The sequence below is a fragment of the Tachyglossus aculeatus genome, chromosome 4, assembly GCF_015852505.1.
Source record: "Tachyglossus aculeatus isolate mTacAcu1 chromosome 4, mTacAcu1.pri, whole genome shotgun sequence".
Lineage (NCBI taxonomy): Eukaryota > Metazoa > Chordata > Mammalia > Monotremata > Tachyglossidae > Tachyglossus > Tachyglossus aculeatus.
This window is the reverse complement of record NC_052069.1, coordinates 29,510,146-29,530,225: the sequence shown is the minus strand read 5'-3', so window position 1 is coordinate 29,530,225 and position 20,080 is coordinate 29,510,146. Positions and strand designations below refer to the sequence as shown.

The 20,080-nt window shown below is 43.2% G+C and overlaps 1 protein-coding gene across 1 annotated transcript in view; it reads left to right on the top strand.

Annotated features, from left to right (window-relative positions):
* PIGK (phosphatidylinositol glycan anchor biosynthesis class K) overlaps positions 1-20,080 on the top strand; it is a gene marked incomplete at its 5' end in the record, with an annotated part of 161,340 nt that overhangs the window by 89,379 nt on the left and 51,881 nt on the right. The window contains one exon of the mRNA XM_038745610.1: positions 14,489-14,573. Coding sequence (XP_038601538.1) covers positions 14,489-14,573 — 85 coding nt within the window. The remainder of the gene's footprint in view (positions 1-14,488; positions 14,574-20,080) is intronic.

The window sequence follows — 20,080 nt, the reverse complement described above, 5'->3', positions numbered from 1 at the left end:
AGTGCTTTGGCATTCTGCAAGCAGTCCCTAGCCAGGAAACCCAGTCGTAAAGTAACGGAAGGGAGTGAAATATGCTTAATACTATGCATTTTGGAATAATCAGGCTATTCCAAATCACTACAATATACTCTGTGGACCGTCTTGACAGCGAAGGCAGTGGCTTACAGATGTACCAGCGGAGTCGTGGGGTGAGACAAGCCTTTCCTGTTTTTTAATCATCAGTCAATAATTGCTTATTGAGCATGCACTGAACTAAGTGCTTGGGAGAATATGGTAGAATCAGTAGACGTGATCCTTTTATTGAAGTAGTGTACAGTCTAATGGAAGGTGCTCAATAAATAAACACCCCCACTTCCAGAGTGCAATAGAGGATGATTCCTTGGAGGAAATTAATAAGTAGGCTAAGCTCCTTGGAGGAAGGTGACTTTTATAAGTACCAAGTATTGATAGATTCATTCATTCATTGTCGTATTTATTGAGCGCTAACTGTGTGCAGAGCACTGTACTAAGCACTTGGAAGAATATGGTAGAATCAGTAGACATGATCCTTTTATTCAGGTAGTGTACAGTCTAATGGAAGGTGCTCAATAAATAAACAACCCCACTTCCAGAGTGCAATAGAGGATGACTGCTTGGAGGAAATTAATAAGTAGGCTAAGCTCCTTGGAGGAGGGTGATTTTTATAATTACCAAGTATTGATAGATTCATTCATTCAGTCGTATTTATTGAGCGCTAACTGTGTGCAGAGCACTGTACTAAGCACTTGGAAGAATATGGTAGAATCAGTAGACATGATCCTTTTATTCAAGTAGTGTACAGTCTAATGGAAGGTGCTCAATAAATAAACAACCCCACTTCCAGAGTGCAATAGAGGATGACTGCTTGGAGGAAATTAATAAGTAGGCTAAGCTCCTTGGAGGAAGGTGATTTTTATAATTACCAAGTATTGGTAGATTCATTCATTCAGTCGTATTTATTGAGCGCTAACTGTGTGCAGAGCACTGTACTAAGCACTTGGAAGAATATGGTAGAATCAGTAGACATGATCCTTTTATTCAGGTAGTGTACAGTCTAATGGAAGGTGCTCAATAAATAAACAACCCCACTTCCAGAGTGCAATAGAGGATGACTGCTTGGAGGAAATTAATAAGTAGGCTAAGCTCCTTGGAGGAAGGTGATTTTTATAATTACCAAGTATTGATAGATTCATTCATTCATTGTCATATTTATTGAGCGCTAACTGTGTGCAGAGCACTGTACTAAGCACTTGGAAGAATATGGTAGAATCAGTAGACATGATCCTTTTATTCAGGTAGTGTACAGTCTAATGGAAGGTGCTCAATGAATAAACAACCCCACTTCCAGAGTGCAATAGAGGATGACTGCTTGGAGGAAATTAATAAGTAAGCTAAGCTCCTTGGAGGAAGGTGATTTTTATAATTACCAAGTATTGATAGATTCATTCATTCAGTCGTATTTATTGAGTGCTAACTGTGTGCAGAGCACTGTACTAAGCACTTGGAAGAATATGGTAGAATCAGTAGACATGATCCTTTTATTCAGGTAGTGTACAGTCTAATGGAAGGTGCTCAATAAATAAACATCCCCACTTCCAGAGTGCAACAGAGGATGACTGCTTGGAGGAAATTAATAAGTAAGCTAAGCTCCTTGGAGGAAGGTGATTTTTATAATTACCAAGTATTGATTCATTCATTCATTCGTATTTATTGAGCGCTAACTGTGTGCAGAGCACTGTACTAAGCACTTGGAAAGTACAATTTGGCAACAGATAGAGACAATCCCTACCCAACAGTGGGCTCACGGTCTAAAAGGGGAAAGACCGACAACAAAACAAAACAAAACCAGTTGACAGGCATCAGGAGCATCAATATAAATAAATAGAATTATAGATATATAATTATGGCATTTGTTAAGCGCTTACTATGTGCCAGGGAATGGTACTAAGCCCCGGATGGATACAAGCAAATCGCATTGGACACAGTCCCTGTCCCTTCTGGGCTCCATTTTACAGATGAGGTAAATGAGGCCCAGTGAAGTGAAGTTACTTGCTCGAAGTCACACAGCAGACAAGTGGTGGAGCCAGAATTAGAACCCGTGACCTTCTGACTCCCATGCTGCTTCCCATAATGTTAATGACCTTTTTCTCTGAGCTAAACGGGGACCCATCCAGCCAAGCTGATATTTTCCTATCCCCACCCTCGCCAATTTATCTATGGCTTTTCCTGCCTGTACAGTTTAGACTGTGATTCCAATGGGAAGGGCTGGGTTTAGTTGACGTAAAACCTCACTGATAACCAAAATGCAAATTATTGTATTAATCCTTCTCAGGCGGGCACTGTCACCCTACTGCCTTTCCCAGGCTTTGAGCTGTGTAACAGGATTTATTCATTCATTCATTCAATCATATTTATTGAGAGCTTACTGTGTGCAGAGCACTGTACTAAGCGCTTGGGAAGTACAAATTGGCAACACATAGAGGTGGTCCGTACCCAACAACAGGCTCACAGTCTAGAAGGGGGAAACAAAACTGGATTTCTTTTTTTGGTATTTCAATCAGTCAATCATATTTATTGAGCACTTACTCTGTGCAGAGCACTCTAAGACCATAAGCCTGCTTTTAACTAGGTGTCACACAGAGGTCGAAAGTTCTGCGTTAACGCAAAGACAGCCCGTCTCTGAAGGTGCAGGAAGTTTTGAGTAGCTGTCAGAAGGTCTGGGAGAAAACGTCGTTTTTCAGTGTGGCCAAGTTTTCCAGGTAAGGAAGCCTTTGGTTGCAGCTAGCTCACTGATGTTAGTGTATCGAGGAAATGGAAATGTTTCACATTTACTCTTTTAGACTGTGAGCCCACTGTTGGGTAGGGACTGTCTCTATGTGTTGCCAATTTGTACTTCCCAAGCGCTTAGTACAGTGCTCTACACATAGTAAGCGCTCAATAAATACGATTGATTGATTGATTAGAATGGAAACACATTGTGGGCAGGGAATGTGTCCGCTAATTCTGTTGTATCGTACTTTTTCAAGCGCTTAGTCCAGTTCTCTTTATGTATTAAGGGCTTGGGAAATGCCATTGATTCCCTTATAGTTAGCATGTTGAAGACAGGACTTTTTTTATGGTGTTTGTGAAGCGCTTACTGTGTGCCAGGCACTGTTCTAAGTGCTGGGTTAGTTGCAAGATACAGGTTGGGTACAGTCCCTGTCCTATGCGGGGCTCACAATCTTAATCCCCAGTTTACAGATGAGGTAACTGAAGCCCAGAGAAGTGAAATGTCTTGGCTAAGATCACCCAGGACTTCAGTAGGACTTCAGTAAGGGAACATTATAACAATAAGGGCACTACCATCCTTCCCGTCTCTCAAGCCTGCAACCTTGTTGTCATCCTCGACTCTGCTCTCTCATTCACCCCTCACATCCAAGCCATCACCAAAACCTGCCGGTCTCAGCTCCGCAACATTGCCAAGATCCTCCCTTTCCTCTCCATCCATACCGCTACCCTGCTCGTTCAAGCTCTCATCCTGTCCCGTCTGGACTACTGCATCAGCCTTCTCTCTGATCTCCCATCCTCGTGTCTCTCTCCACTTCAATCCATACTTCATGCTGCTGCCCGGATTATCTTTGTCCAGAAACACTCTGGGCATATTACTCCCCTCCTCAGAAATCTCCAGTGGCTACCAATCAATCTGCGCATCAGGCAGAAACTCCTCACCCTGGGCTTCAAGGCTGTCCATCACCTCTCCCCTTCCTACCTCACCTCCCTTCTCTCCTTCTCCATCGCAGCCCGCACCCTCCGCTCCTCCACCGCTGATCTCCTCACCGTACCTCGCTCTCGCCTGTCCCGCCATCGACCCCCGGCCCACGTCATCCCCCGGGCCTGGAATGCCCTCCCTCTGCCCATCCGCCAAGCTAGCTCTCTTCCTCCCTTCAAGGCCCTGCTGAGAGCTCACCTCCTCCAGAAGGCCTTCCCAGACTGAGCCCCTTCCTTCCTCTCCCCCTCGTCCCCCTCTCCATCCCCCATCTTACCTCCTTCCCTTCCCCACAGCACCTGTATATATGTATATATGTTTGTACATATTTATTACTGTATTTATTTATTTATTTTACTTGTACATATCTATCCTATTTATTTTATTTTGTTAGTATGTTTGGTTTTACTCTCTGTCTCCCCCTTTTAGACTGTGAGCCCACTGTTGGGTAGGGACTGTCTCTATATGTTGCCAATTTGTACTTCCCAAGCGCTTAGTACAGTGCTCTGCACATAGTAAGTGCTCAATAAATACGATTGATGATGATGGTGGACATTGAAATTGGCCGTAGATAAATTCCGGGTGCATGACCCAAGTCTGCTAGTTCTGCTATCAGTCACCCTTCCCACGTGGTAACCGGTAACTTCTTCCCTCAGTGGTGATGGTGGAGCGAATGATCTGGGTCCCCAGGATTTGTGGTGCCAGAAGAAACCATTTTACTCAAGAAGGTGGCATCAGCAGAGTACTTTACCCCAGGATTTTCTTAACACCGTGCTCGTCGAGAACATAATCTCTCCCTAATAGGAAAACGGAGTCGACTTCTTTTAGGGAGTATTAAAGAACACTTGTAAAAGAAAAGGAGTCTGCAAGGGTACGAACTGACTTGGGAATGGTGCAGTGACCCAAAGCTATTTTGTCTCGAGTGCTTTATGCTAAAGGGTTTAAAGCCGCGGCTAGGCTAGAATAGATGACTTGTTGACATCTTAACTGTGTTCCTCCGACATTTCAGGCATCGTCATGGAGATTAAAACACAATACTGCCTGACTGAGATCAATAAACCTGAAAAGAAAGTTTAGCCCAGGTGGTCTGGATTCATTTGCTAAACTGATTGGGTTTTGGGGAGTGGTTTGGATCAAAATTGTAGAGCTATTCAGATTTGAAGAAGAAAAATAAATGATGTGTGTAGGTCATTAGTGCTTAGAACAGTGCTTGGCACATAGTAGGCGCTTAACGAATACCATAATTACTATTATTACTGCCCCTGAATCCAGTGGCCCCATAGGATATGTGTTCTTTAGGGAGTCAAAGAAAGAGATTCTGTGTATGACTAGGTTTGAAAGGAAACAAATCTTTAAATCTTAAAACAAAACACTAAGTTAGCCGTGACACCGTGCCCATAAATCTTTTTTTCATGAGCGGCCTTCAACAGAATGAAGCAAAGGAGGGCAGAAAGATTCCATTTTGAAGGTTTCAGGACCGTAGTATATAATAAGTTGCCGAGTGTTTTATGTGTACACCTTGGGAAGAAAAGTGGCTGTTAACCCTGCTGGGATTTGAACCTGTAATTTCAGCTAACGGATCTCTTTCAAAGTGCTGTTTGTGCCACCCTATACCCCACCGCTAGAATCGGTGCTACCATCATGGGTTTTTGCAGATTCCTGGCCCTGTTTTAGGCGAGGTTGCTTGTTAAGACATATTTAGAATTGATGTAGCCTTTTAAAAACTTTTTAAATTGCCTTGCATGGATGAGGATAATCTCTGTGGGTGTGTTTTGCTTTTACTGTCTTAAGCGCTTGGAACAGTGCTTTGCTCATAGGAAGTTCTTAAATGCCATTAAACAAATTTTCTAGTTAGCAGGGAAATATGAAATACACTCATTTTAACTTAGTCTTTAGGATCTAAATCGTATTCATCATTATGCCAATGTATATGTTGCCAGCTTGTACTTCCCAAGCGCTTAGTACAGTGCTCTGCACACAGTAAGTGCTCAATAAATACGATTGATTGATTATGCAAAAATATAGGTGGAGTCCTCTGAATATTGTGGAATCATGTGGATTTCATTCAGACGACTAAAAAAGAGTGAATTAATTAAAAACTCTCTCAGAACCAGGATGCTATTTTGTGATGGGGGGAAGTCCTGCAGTCACATTGAATAGTGTTTTTTTGTGTGTGGCCCCCGAAGAATTTTATTGGCTTTAGTGGATTCATTCATATTTATTGAGCGCTTACTGTGTGCAGAGCACTGTACTAAGCGCTTGGGAAGTACAAATCGGCAACATATAGAGACGGTCCCTACCCAACAGGTTGCATTTGAGCCCCGGCGGCCTCTGAGAGGCCAATGGACCACAAATGGACAAATGGACCACAACAGCACTGGAAGGATGATGGGAGAGGCAGGGTTCTGAGGCATCTTATGCCTTCTGCTGGGATTTCCATTGTTCTGACTGGACTGGACCCAAAGATGGAAAGAATTTTCTTCCAGGAACAGACTAAGATTGTTTAGCAATCTATCAGCTCATCAGTGGTATGTATTGAGCACTTCCTAAATGCAGAGCACTCTACTGGGTCCTTGGGAGAGTAAAGACACAATAGAATCTGTGCCCACAAGGAGCTTGCAGTCTTGCGGGGGACAGACATAAAATTAAATTACCGGTAGGGGAAATGACAGAGTATGAGGATATCAATCAATCAGTGGTATTTCATTAATTCATTCATTCAATCAATCAATCGTATTTATTGAGCGCTTACCGTGTGCAGAGCACTGTACTAAGCGCTTGGGAAGTACAGGTTGGCAACATATAGAGACAGTCCCTACCCAACAGTGGGCTCACAGTCTAAAAACACAGTCGAGTAGATTAAGCGCTTATTGTGTGCAAAGCAGTACAGAGTAGATTAAGCGCTTACTGTGTGCAAAGCAGTACAGTATGATACAGCAAGCTCACGTTCTAGAGGGGGAGACAGACATTAATATACAAAAATAAATAAATGTAGATATATACATATGTGTTGGGATGGGAGGGAGGATGAATGAAGGGAGCAAGTCAGGGCGACACAGAATCTATGGAGCATTTACTGTGTGCCCCAGAACACTGTACTAAGTGCTTGGGGGAGAATAATGCAGTAGGGTGGTAGGCATGTCCTTGTTCATAAGGAGTTTACAGTGTAGAGGGGCAACTTGCAAGGGAAACGTTCTGGACTGTAGCCATCCGTACATCCAGCTTTTAGACCCTTTTTTCCCCTTTTAGACTGTGAGTCCACTGTTGGGTAGGGACTGTCTCTGTATGTTGCCAACTTGTCCTTCCCAAGCACTTAGTACAGTGCTCTGCACACAGTAAGTGCTCAATAAATATGATTGATTGATTGATCCAGCTGCCCCCGGAATGGGGCTAAATTGGCCTGGGGAGATTGACTATGGAAATCATTGAGCAGGTGTATGAAGTAGGAAGGATGTGAGGGAAATGCTGGGGGATAGGGCTTAACAAATGCCATAAAAATAAAGGCCAACATGGGTAAGAAGAGTGAACCTGATTTTGTACAAAAACTGGAAGAAAGGTCCCTCCCGTCAGTCTGTTGGCAGAAACTGAGGATCGGGATATCAGATGGGATAATAATTGTTATGCGCTTACTATGTGCCGAGTACTGTTCTAAGCGCTGGGGGGATACAAGGTAATCAAGTTGTCCCATGTGGGGCCCACAGTCGTAATCCTCATTTTACAGCGAGGTAACTGAGGCACGGAGAAGTGAAGTGACTTGTCCAAAGTCACACAGCTGACAGGTGGCGGAGCCGGGATTAGAACCCCTGACCTCTGACTCCCAAGGCGTGCTCTTTCCTTTGGATGGGAAAGAGATAGGGATGGGAAAGAGATAGGGAAGGAGCTGGCAAAGTGTTACTTCCCTTTTCTCTTCTTTCTCTCCCATGCTCAGAGCTCACATGGTCTCCTCAAGGGAGAGCAGCAGGGAAGATCAGGGCTGATTAAGCGTTAGAAAACTTGAATTAGACACATCAGATTGGTATTTTCAGCCAATTAGACTTGGAGCCCCCTGCTGCTTTCTCACACCTTCAAAACTGCCACCCTGGCATTAGCCTTACTCACTGTTGGTCCAGAAACACTATAGCTAATTTACGAAGTAATCGATCCTGGGACTAATTGGTGAGTAATGCTCCATCCAAGTTCACGTCCCAAGAGAATTTGTTAAAACCCCGGTCCGTAGTTCTGCAAGGATCGGTTTTAAGAGTGCAAGCACTAAATCAGTAAACCATCCAACATCTTAAAATGTATCTTTTGACGATGAGGGCCATTCAGTCTATTCATTGTGGATGCCCGAAGAATCATTTGATGCCAGAAAGACTGATAATAAGTATTAAATGATCTAGTAGGTATAGTCAATCAATCGTATTTATTGAGCGCTTACTGTGTGCAGAGCACTGTACTAAGCGCTTGGGAAGTACAAGTTGGCAACATATAGAGACAGTCCCTACCCAACAGTGGGCTCACAGTCTAAAAGTCTAGGGAATAGCTTTAAATTATGTTATAGAATAGGCCAGCATTTCATTTTCGGTTTGGATTCCTGCATGTGGTAAACTTCGCATATGTGAACGAAGGAAAATCAAAGGTAATGTTGTTTAATGGTATTTGGTAAAGCACTTACTGTGTGCCAGGCACTATTCATTCATTCATTCAATCATATTTATTGAGCACTTACTGTGTGCAGAGCACTGTACTAAGCGCTTGGGAAGTACAAGTCGGCAACATATAGAGACGGTCCCTACCCAACATTCATTCATTCATTCAATAGTATTTATTGAACACTTACTGTGCGCAGAGCACTGTACTAAGCGCTTGGGAAGTACAAGTCGGCAACATATAGAGACGGTCCCTACCCAACATTCATTCATTCATTCAATCGTATTTATTGAGCGCTTACTGTGCGCAGAGCACTGTACTAAGCGCTTGGGAAGTACAAGTCGGCAACATATAGAGACTGTCCCTACCCAACAGTGGGCTCAAAGTCTAGAAGGGGGAGACAGACAACAAAACAAAACATGTAGACAGGTGAAACGCTGGGGTGGATGCAAGGTAATCAGGTTGGACACAATCCCTGTCCCACATGGGCCTTCCAGTTCTAATCCCCATTTTATAGATGAGATAACTGAGGCACAGAGAAGTGAAGTGACTTGCCCCAGTTCACACAGCAGACAAGTGGCAGAGAGGGATTAAGAGCACAGATTCTTCAAACTTTCAGGCCTGTGCTCTTTCCACTGGGTGTAGGGACCGTCTCTATGTGTTGCCAACTTGTGCTTCCCAAGCACTTGGTGCAGTGCTCTGCACGCAGTAAGCACTCAATAAGTACGATTGAATGAATGAATGAGCCCCCTCCCACTCCCCCACTTTACCTCCTTCCCCTCCCCACAGCACCTGTATATATGTATATATGTTTGTACGTATTTATTACTCCATTTTTTATTTTACTTGTACATATTTATTCTATTTTATTTTGTTAATATGTTTTGTTTTGTTCCCTGTCTCCCCCTTCTAAACCTTGAGCCCTCTGTTGGGTAGGGACCGTCTCTATATGTTGCCAACTTGTACTTCCCAAGCGCTTAGTACAGTGCTGTGCACACAGGAAGCGCTCAATAAATACGATTGAATGAATGAATGAATACGCTTTGAAAGCCTTACTAAAGTTACATCTCCTCCAAGAGGACTTCTCCAATTAAGCCCTCTTTCTCCAACCCCCTCTCCCTTCTGCATCATCTATGTGCTTGTATATGTACCCTTCGAGTCCTTATATTCACCCTGTCGTCATAATTCACTTATCTATATCAATGTCTGTCTGTCTCTATGCTGTACACTGATTGTGGGAAGGGAATATGTTTATCAATTCTCTTTTATCGTACTCTCCAGCAGTCAGTAAATACCATTGATTGACTGATAAGGAATACATTGCCAAGATCCGCCCTTTCCTCTCCATCCATACCTCTACCCTGAAGAATGAATGAATGAATATTTGTGGTACAGTCAGTACAAGAGAACCAACATGGTACAGTGGAAAGGTACAAGCCCGAGGACCCCTTTTAGACTGTGAGCCCACTGTTGGGTAGGGACTGTCTCTATATGTTGCCAATTTGTACTTCCCAAGCGCTTAGTACAGTGCTCTGCACATAGTAAGCGCTCAATAAATACAATTGATTGATTGATTGATTGAATTGTAATCCTGGCTCCACCCCTTGCTTGCCATGTGACCTTGGGCAAATCTCAACTTCCCTATGCCTCAATTTTCTGTTTTTAAAATAGAGATTCAGTATCTTTTCACCCTCCCACTGAGACTGTGAGCCCCAAACAGGGCGTGGACTGTGTCTGATGGGCAGGGAATGTGTCTACCAACAATGTTGTACTCTCCCAACTGCTTAGTACAGTGCACTGCACTCAATAAATATGATTGACAGTGCTCCGGTGCTTAGAACAGTGCTTTGCACATAGTGAGCGCTTAACAAATGTCATCATTATTATTATTATTGATATGATTGTATGATTGAGAAACAGTATGGCTCAGTGGAAAGAGCATGGGCTTTGGAGTTCATTCATTCATTCAATCGCATTTATTGAGCGCTTACTGTGTGCAGAGCACTGTACTAAGCACTTGGGAAGTCCAAGTTGGCAACATATAGAGACGGTCCCTACCCAACAGCGGGCTCACAGTCTTGAAGGGGGAGACAGACAACAAAACAAAACATATTAAGAAAATAAAATGAATAGAATAAATATGTACAAATAAAATAATAGAGTAATAAATACGTACAAACATATATACATATAAACAGGTGCTGTGGGGAGGGGAAGGAGGTAATCATCAGCAGCAGCAGTATCATCATTCAATCGTATTAATTGACCGCTTAATAAATGCACTTAATAAATGCCATTAATCCCAGCTCTGCCACTTGACAGCTGTGTGACTTTGGGCAAATCACTTAACTTCTCTGTGCCTCAGTTACTTCATCTGTAAAATGGGGATTAAGACTGTGAGCCCCCCAGGGGAAAACCTGATCACCTTGTAACCTCCCCAGCGCTTAGAATGGTGCTTTGCACATAGTAAGTGCTTAATAAATGCCATTATTGTTATTATTCTATTCACTTGAACATTTAGTACAGGGCTTGGCACGTCATAAGTCCTTAATGTATACCCCAACTCTTATTATTATTGTGTGCGGTGGCTGATCCCGCAGGCACAACTGTTTCTTCTGTCACGTCACGTTCTGAGTAGATGCATGTTGTCAGAAGAACCTTCCCTGATTCCCAGGCGCCAAGAGAAAACACACATTATGAAAGAACTGACTGTACCTTTTTTTCAGGGGTGTCAGCAGTCAGTTCACTGAAAGAAAAAAAAGTGTTAGTTTCTGTTTTGTATATCTTCCCAATCAGATGTGAAAGCTGTTACATTAATCCTTATGTCGTGTTGATTTTTTAGAAAAAAATCACTATTGCTGCTATACCTTTAAAACTTCCCTTAATGCTAACCCACAGTGTAAGTGTAAACTTATCAAAGTAAAGCCACACTGAGATGAGGACATAATAATAATAATAATAATAATAATAATGATTTGTTATTTGTTAAGCACTTACTATGTGCAAAGCAGTATTCTAAGCACTGGGGTTGATACAAGGTAATCAGGTTGTCCTGCGTAGGGCTCACAGTCTTAATCCCCAATTTACAGATGAGGTAACTGAGGAACAGAGAAGTGAAGCGACTTGCCCAAAGTCACACAGCTGATAAGTGGCAGAACCGGGATTAGAACCCACGACCTCTGACTCCCAAGCCCCTGCTCTTTCCACTAAGCCACTCTGCTTCTCTATCCTGGGGGGGACGGGAGGGTTTGTTATATCCTGCTTCCCAAATCCATGGCCTAAAACTTCCAGCAGAGAGTAGTCTGCTGCTTATGCAAAGAGTTGGGCTTCCTAATTCCCTGGCCAATTGGCCACAGTTTTGGGCATCCCTGGCATGAGCCTCACTCAGATCGTGGTGGGGCTTGGGGGACTATCCGGGGACACCATCCTAGGATTATATGGTTCTTTCAATCAGCCAGTCAGTAGTAGTATTCAAGTGCGTACTACGTGCAAGATCAATATTCAAGAGTCAAGATCCCTGCTCTTAAGGAGCTTTTCCACCCAAAAGGGCCGAGAGAAACGTTAAATTACAGGCAGTGGAACTGGCAGAACATAAGGATCTGTGGGGCTGGGAATAAAGTGAATATCAAAGTATTTAAGGGGAGGGGAGGGTGAATAGGGTGGGAAAATGAGGGAGTTAGTAGGGAAGGTCTTTTGGAGAAAATGTGGTTGTACTAGAGCTTTCACGATGGGAAGAATGGCATAGTGGATAGGAGACAAAAGGACCTGGGTTCTAATCCCAGCTCTGCCGCTTGTCTGCTGTGTGACCTTGGGCAAGTCACTTAACCCCTCTCTGCCTCAGTTCCATCATCTGGAAAATGGGGGTTAAGGCTGAGCCCCGTGTGGGCCAGGGACTATGTCCAACCCAGTTGCCTTGTAACTGCCCCAGAGCTTAGTACAGTGCCTGGCACATAGTTAAGAAATATCGCAATTAATGAATGAAGAGGCCAAGAGAGGATATGGTCAAGGGACAGCTGTTGAGACTTCTCTAATCCGTAAACTCATTGTGGGCAGGGACTGTGACTATCACCTCTGTTGTACTTTACCAAGTACTTAATACTGGGCTGTGCATGCCAAGTGTTTAATAAGTACTATTGATTGATACTGAGGCACGATCTCTCTCCCTTTCTGAAATCTCGCATTTCCTCCTGTCTTCGAGACGTCTCTACTTTGATGTCCTCCCATCACCTCAAGCTTAACATATCCAAAACAAAGCTCCTCCTCTTTCCCCCCTAAAAATCCTGTCCTCCCCCTCACTTTCCCATCACTGTAGACGGCACCACCCTCCTTCCTGTCTCACAAGCCCATAACCTTGACGTTATCCTTGACTCCCCTCTCTCATTCAGTCGACATACTCAGTCCATAACTAAACCCTGTCGATTCCACCTTCACAGCATCACTAAAAGCTGCCCTTTCCTTCATCCAGACTGCTACCACGTTAATACAAATACTCATCCTATTCTGCCTTGATTACTTTTATCAACCTCCTTGCTGACCTCCCGGCCTCCTGTCTCTCCTGCAGTCCATACTTCAGTCTGCGGCCCGGATCATTTTTCTACAAAATCCTTCGGGACATGCTTCCCCACTTCTGAAGAAACTCCAGTGGTTGCCCCTCCACCTCTGCATCAAACAAAAACTCCTCGCCGTTGGCTATAAAGCAGTCACTCACCTCGGCCCCTCCTACCTCACCTCACTACTCTCCTACCACAACCTAGCCCGTACAATTTTCTCCTCTAATGCTAACCTTCTCACCGTGCTTCAATTTTGTCTGTCTTGCCGCCAACTCCTCACCCACATCCTGCCCCAGCCTGGGACGCCCTCCCTCCTCAAATCCAAGAGACAATTACTCTCCCCATTTTCAAAGCTTTATCTAAGGCACATCTCCTGCAACCGCTCCTTTCCTCTTCTCCCACTCCCTTCTGTGTCGCCCTGACTTGCTCCCCTTTATTCATCCCCCCTCCCAGCCCCACGGCACTTATGTACTTATCCGTAATTTATTTATTTATATTACTGTCTGTCTCTCCCTCTAGTCTGTAAGCTTGCTGTGGACAGTGAATGTTTGTTTATGTTATATTGTACCCTCCCAAACGCTTAATACAGTGCTCTGCACTCAGTAAGCACTCAGTAAATCTGAATGATCAGTGGGCTAGTAGGCCTTTCCAGACTGAGCTCCCTCCTTCTTCTCCCCCTCCCCACAGCACCTGTATATATGTATATATATTTGTACATATTTATTACTTTATTTATTTATTTTACTTGTGCATATTCTATTTATTTTATTTTGTTAATGTTTTGTTTTGTTGTCTGTCTCCCCCTTCTAGACTGTGAGCCCGCTGTTGGGTAGGGACCGTCTCTATATGTTGCCAACTTGTAACGATGGCATTTAATAACGATGGCATTTATTAAGCGCTTACTATGTGCAAAGCACTGTACTAAGCGCTGGGGAGGTTACAAGGTGATCAGGTTGTCCCATGGCGGGGGCTCACAGTCTTCATCCCCATTTTACAGATGCGGTAATTGAGGCCCAGAGGAGTGAAGTGACTTGCCCAAAGTCACACAGCTGACAATTGGTGGAGCCGGGATTTGAACCCATGACCTCTGACTCCAACGCCCAAGCTCTTTCGACTGCGCCATGTTGCTTCTCTTGACTTCCCAAGCGCTTAGTACAGTGCTCTGCGCACAGTAAGCGCTCAATAAATGTGATTGAATGAATGAATGAATAGTAGTTTGGATGGAGAGGAAAGGGTGGATTTTAGTGATGTTGTGAAGGTAGAACTAACAGGGTTTATGGCAGACTGAATATACAGGTCAATCAGTCAATCAATCGTATTTATCAAGCGCTTACTGGGTGCGGAGCACTGTACTAAGCGCTTGGGAAGTACAAGTTGGCAACATATAGAGGCAGTCCCTACCCAACAGTGGGCTCACAGTCTAGAAGGGGAAGATGGGAAAGATGAAGTAAGGATAATGCCCAAGTTATGGGCTTGTGAGATGGGGAGGATTTGAGAAGTTGGTAGAGTCAGTGAACACGCTTTAAAATTTGTTTTTATTTTCCAGTCACAAGAAAGACCAGAAGGAAGAGATGCCAACTGAACCATTAAAATACGCCGAACAGCTTCCAGTAGCTCAGATAATACACCAGGTTTGTCGCCTATTTTATGCTTTTGTTTTTGTAATGAACATGTTATTTTCATCTTGAAAATGTATTGCTTTTGTTGGACTTTGCGGAATCAGCGTGCTGTATAGCTTTAAAGATATTCAGGGACAGTACATGCCGATTCAGACTGCAGGGGAGTGTTTAAAAACCCTCACTTAAGGCATAATACTGCAAGACTATTGCTGTGCGGCACCAGAATTCTCATTAAAATATAGGGTGCGACCACAACAATTTTATCCTTTGTATGTATTTCAAAGCAAAATTAATTTTTCTCCAAACTTCCATTTTGAGGTGTCAAGGAAAAATGATTAAGACAATCATTATGCTGTAATTTTTCTGTGGAACCGAGTGAAGAAAACATTTTTGTTCCCCCTCCGTCTTCACTTCTGCCACATTGTTGATCCCAATAAAGTATAATTTTGGATGCGTTGCTGGCAATTTTTGCCTTTCCAATTATAATAGCTCTAACAGGCTTTCCCTATAGATCTTTTCACAGAAAAAGCAATGTCACTAGAGTTTACTGAGAGTTGCACTGTGATTTTGGCTCTACTTAACAGCCACCCCACTGGGCCAGATGCTAATAATTTTACCTGGCATGTACGCTGTAGCTTTAGCCGTTTATTACTAGCTGATTTCAAACCCTTCTAGATCAGCCCAAATTAAGTGTCGGTTTTTTAGTCTCCCTTATGGGTGTTAATGATTATTATAGGCCCTTTCAAATCTCTTTGCCAATCGGAATATTTTTGTTGTCATTTAAACAGCTTTCTAGGTTAATGCCACTTGTAAGTTTTAAAGAGTGGGCTTTGTTTGAGAACTTTGGCGCCTACGGTGGCTTTGCACATAGTAAGCGCTTAATAAATGCCATTATTATTATTATTATTATTATTATTATTATTATTACAGGAAATGTTCCTCCAAATAAAACTACTAACAGACTGAAAAACTAAAGGGAAAATAGACACCTTTTAGGAGAATATCCGTGTTCAGAACATTAAGTTGAGAAACCGAGTCCAGTTTGGGAGTGGGGAACTGACTCGCGTCGGCAGGACTTCCAGTGACCCAAAAGCCTGCAAATGTCACATTTAAAATTCTGTGTTCATGCCTGACTCTCGGCATAAATGAATTAAACAGCAGAGCAGGCAGCAAGTCAATATGTCCTTAACAGCAAGAGTGAGCAATGAAACAGTTGTGAGCTGTTCAGAATAGGTAAATAGGGCCAGCGTAGAATGGGTTCACCTACTTTAAAAACCAAAACAGGAAACAGAATTAGCCTTTAAGATGGGTGACCAGGTGAAATGTCAGGAATCTTTTAACAGCATGAAAAAGCCCCAATAACCATGCTGGTTTTAGTTAGCAGCTGATTGTACCTAGAATGGAATGTTGCCCTGTGCAAATTAAGGAATAATATTCCTGTGTGCATGTCTCTGATAAAAAAAAAAATCCAAATATGTTCCCTGTGGAGTATTATGCAAGACACATCCTTAACAGTTGATAATTTGCATAACAAAAAGAAATCTTGGAATTCTAGAAAATTTGCTGCTGTGAGAATGACGAGTTGTATTAAATACCAACTCTTTTATATTGTACTCTCCTATTGCTGTATTTATTTTATTTGTACATATTCTATTTTATTTTGTTAATATGTTTTGTTTTGTTCTCTGTCTCCCCCTTCTAGACTGTGAGTCCGCTGTTGGGTAGGGACCATCTCTATATGTTGCCAACTTGTACTTCCCAAGCGCTTAGTACAGTGCTCTGCACACAGTAAGCGCTCAATAAATACGATTGAAGAGAAAAGTGCTTAGTACAGTGGTCTGCACATGGTCAGCACTCAATAAATATGATCAGTTGATTGATTGATTGGGCTGCCTGAAAGGCAAGAGTGTGCCATGAGTGGGACTGGATGGCAGAGGCTGGTTGGATAGCAAATCACACTGATTAAAGACTATTCTCTGAGCGTTGCATTAGTTAGCCCTTATTTCCCCTGATTTGCCATGAGTACTGACTAGATGTGATTCCAAATCTTTCATATCAGCTTTGAGAGAAGGGATTGGGGAAAGTAGCACATATTTAATGGTGGCAATTATCAAGCATTGACCAGATGCCAATGCAGTGTGATAAGCGTTGGGGTTACACAATAACAGATTGTACACAGTCCCTGACCCGCAGACGGCTCACGATCTAAGAGGTAGGAAATGCAGGTATCTTCACCCCATTTTATGGATGAGGAAACTGATCTTCCCAACGTTACACACCAGGCCAGTGGCAGAGCTGGAACTAAAACCTGGCACTCCGATACCCAGTCTGATGCTGTTTTCACTAGCCCATGCCGCCCCATGTTATTTCAGACAGAAGGCCTAAATTTGACACGAGGTTATAGATCTTATGAAAGAGGGGATAGTTCCTTTGATGACTTACAAACCCTGATAAGATTGTCTTGGTACAAACCCTGACAAGATTGTCTTGGATTGTTCCTCCAAAGAAGGAAAGTGCTTATCAATAGGGAATTTTGGGAGTATTATATCCTACCTCTTATATCTACCTTATCTATCCTCTTATATCCAAGAGACCTTCCCCTACTAGAGAAGCAGCGTGGCTCAGTGGAAAGAGCCCGGGCTTTGGAGTCACAGGTCATGGGTTTGAATTCCAGCTCTGCCAATTGTCAGCTGTGTGACTTTGGGCCAGTTACTTAGCTTCTAAAATGGAGATGAAGACTGTGAGCCCCAAGTGGGACAACCTGATCACCTTGTATCCCCCCCAGCGCTTAGAACAGTGCTTTGCACATAGTAAGCACTTAATAAATGCCTTTATTATTATTATTACTAAGCCCCTGACTATAAACCCTCATTTTCCCTGTCACCCCTCTCCTCTGCATCACCCCACCCTTGATAGTCACCTCACCCTCAGCCCCACAGCACTCAGGTATATAGCCTCAGTCTGTAATTTATTTTAATGTCCTTCTCCCTCTCTGGAGTGTAGGGATCATCTCTACCAACTAGACACTAGTCTTTTTTTCCCAAGCGCTTAGTACACTGCTTTGCACAATCAATAATTAGTCCCCACTTTTCCTCATCTCCCACTCCCTTCTGCTTCGCCCCGACCTGCTCCCTTTGCTCTTCTCACCCCTCCCTCCCTCCCCCAGGCCCACAGCACTTATCTACATATCTGTAATTGTATTTATTTGTATTGATGTGTGTCTCCCCTACTCTAGACTGTAAGCCTGTTGTGGGCAGGGAATGTGACTGTTTATTGCTGAAGCGCACTCTCCCAAGCACTCAGTTCAGTGTGAGAAGCAGCGTGGCTCAGTGGAAAAGATCCCGGGCTTTGGAGTCAGAGGTCGTGGGTTCAAATCCCGGCTCCGCCAGCTGTCAGCTGTGTGACTTTGGGCAAGGCACTTAACTTCTCTGTGCCTCAGTTACCTCGTCTGTAAAATGGGGATGAAGACTGTGAGCCCTGCGTGGACAACCTGATAACCTTGTAACCTCCCCAGTGCTTAGAACAGTGCTTTGCACATAGTAAGCACTTAATAAATGCCATTATTATTATTATTATTATTATTATTATAGGAAGTGCTCAACATATACGATTGAATGAATGAAACGCCATTTATTGATTGATTATGACCATTGACAGTTGAAGGATTATACAGTTATAACCAAAGCTTCTAAACAGATTGTGATTCGGACCATTATCTAGTTAAAGGTGTGAATCTGACAGGTTTAGCTTGGTCTAGCTCAAGATTCATTCAGATCATGTGGTAATAATAATGATGGCATTTTTTAAGCGCTTACTACGTGCTAAGCACTGTTCTAAGCTCTGGGGAAGTTACAAGGTGATGATGATGATGGCATTTATTAAGCGCTTACTATGTTCATTACACTGTTCTAAGCACTGGGGAGGTTACAAGGTGATCAGGTTGTCCCATGGGGGGCTCACAGTCTTAATCCCCATTTTACAGATGAGGTAACTGAGGCGCAGAGAAGTTGACTGGCCCAAAGTCACACAGCTGACAATTGGCGGAGCCGGGATTTGAACCCATGACCTCTGACTCCAAAGTCCGGACTCTTTCCACCGAGCCATGCTGCTTCCCTATGTATCATCTGGTACATAGCAGCATCAATCAATCAATCAATCGTATTTATTGAGCGCTTACTATGTGCAGAGCACTGTACTAAGCGCTTGGGAAGTACAAATTGGCAACATATAGAGACAGTCCCTACCCAACAGTGGGCTCACAGTCTAAAAGGGGGAGACAGAGAACAAAACCAAACATACTAACAAAATAAAATAAATAGAATAGATATGTACAAGTTAAATAAATAGAGTAATAAATATGTACAAACATATATACAGGTACCACAAACAACCAACCAAACCAAAAGAAAATGGGAGCTGGGGTTATCTCTGTAAATCCCTGTTGAAATCCTTCTCCGTCCACCTAGTAGGCGTCACCACACCAGCTTGAGAAATTCCATTTTAAACCAGTTTTCCCCTCCTGAAACGGGACGATGGACCGGCTTGATTGAGAGGAAACGGGTGCGGTGTAGCATTTTATAAAACTTTTTTACCACACGGCCTTCAGGAAGGAAAATTAAAGTTACCGTTACGGGGACACACAACCGGTTGGAGCGCCAGCGCTAGGTGCTGTCAGAAAATCGAGGGGAATAACGGGCCACCTGCTGAACATATCTACAACGAAATGTTATGTAAAAGCCAGCGTGGTACGTAATAGTACATAAAAAAGCAACAGAGCCAAGAGTTTGCAGTAGGATGAGTATGGCCCGTAAGAACTGGAAAAGGAATCCTCGAGGCAGCTCGTTTTCACTCGGCATTTTGGCTGGAATGCTTTTAGGGAATGTTCATCCAACAGCACAGGCTTGTCTGGATACAAGACATTGCGGTGTTAGAAGAAACACTCCGTGCTTACGTGCCCGGTGTCGAATATAGTGAGTAGTTCAATGCAACTTTTCCTTAATGCTAAGAGTTGCAGGGATGCCACCTCCCTGTGATGGGAGAAGAGGACACATTTATTTGAGAGTGGGCGCGTTGGTATTCGAGTGTGCGTCTACTGCAGGCTCATCATCATCATCATCAATCGTATTGAGCGCTTACTATGTGCAGAGCACCGTACTAAGCGCTTGGGAAGTACAAATTGGCAACATATAGAGACAGTCATCATCATCATCACCAATCGTATTTATTGAGCGCTTACTATGTGCAGAGCACCGTACTAAGCGCTTGGGAAGTACAAATTGGCAACATATAGAGACAGTCCCTACCCAACAGTGGGCTCACAGTCTAAAAGGGGGAGACAGAGAACGAAACCAAACATACTAACAAAATCAAATAAATAGAATAGATATGTACAAGTAAAATAAATAAATAAACAGAGTAATAAATATGTACAAACAGTAATATGTACAAATAGGTTCACTGCTTACAGAGGTGAGGAATGGGAGAGAATTCAAAATACAGCCACGGAGATGATTACCATA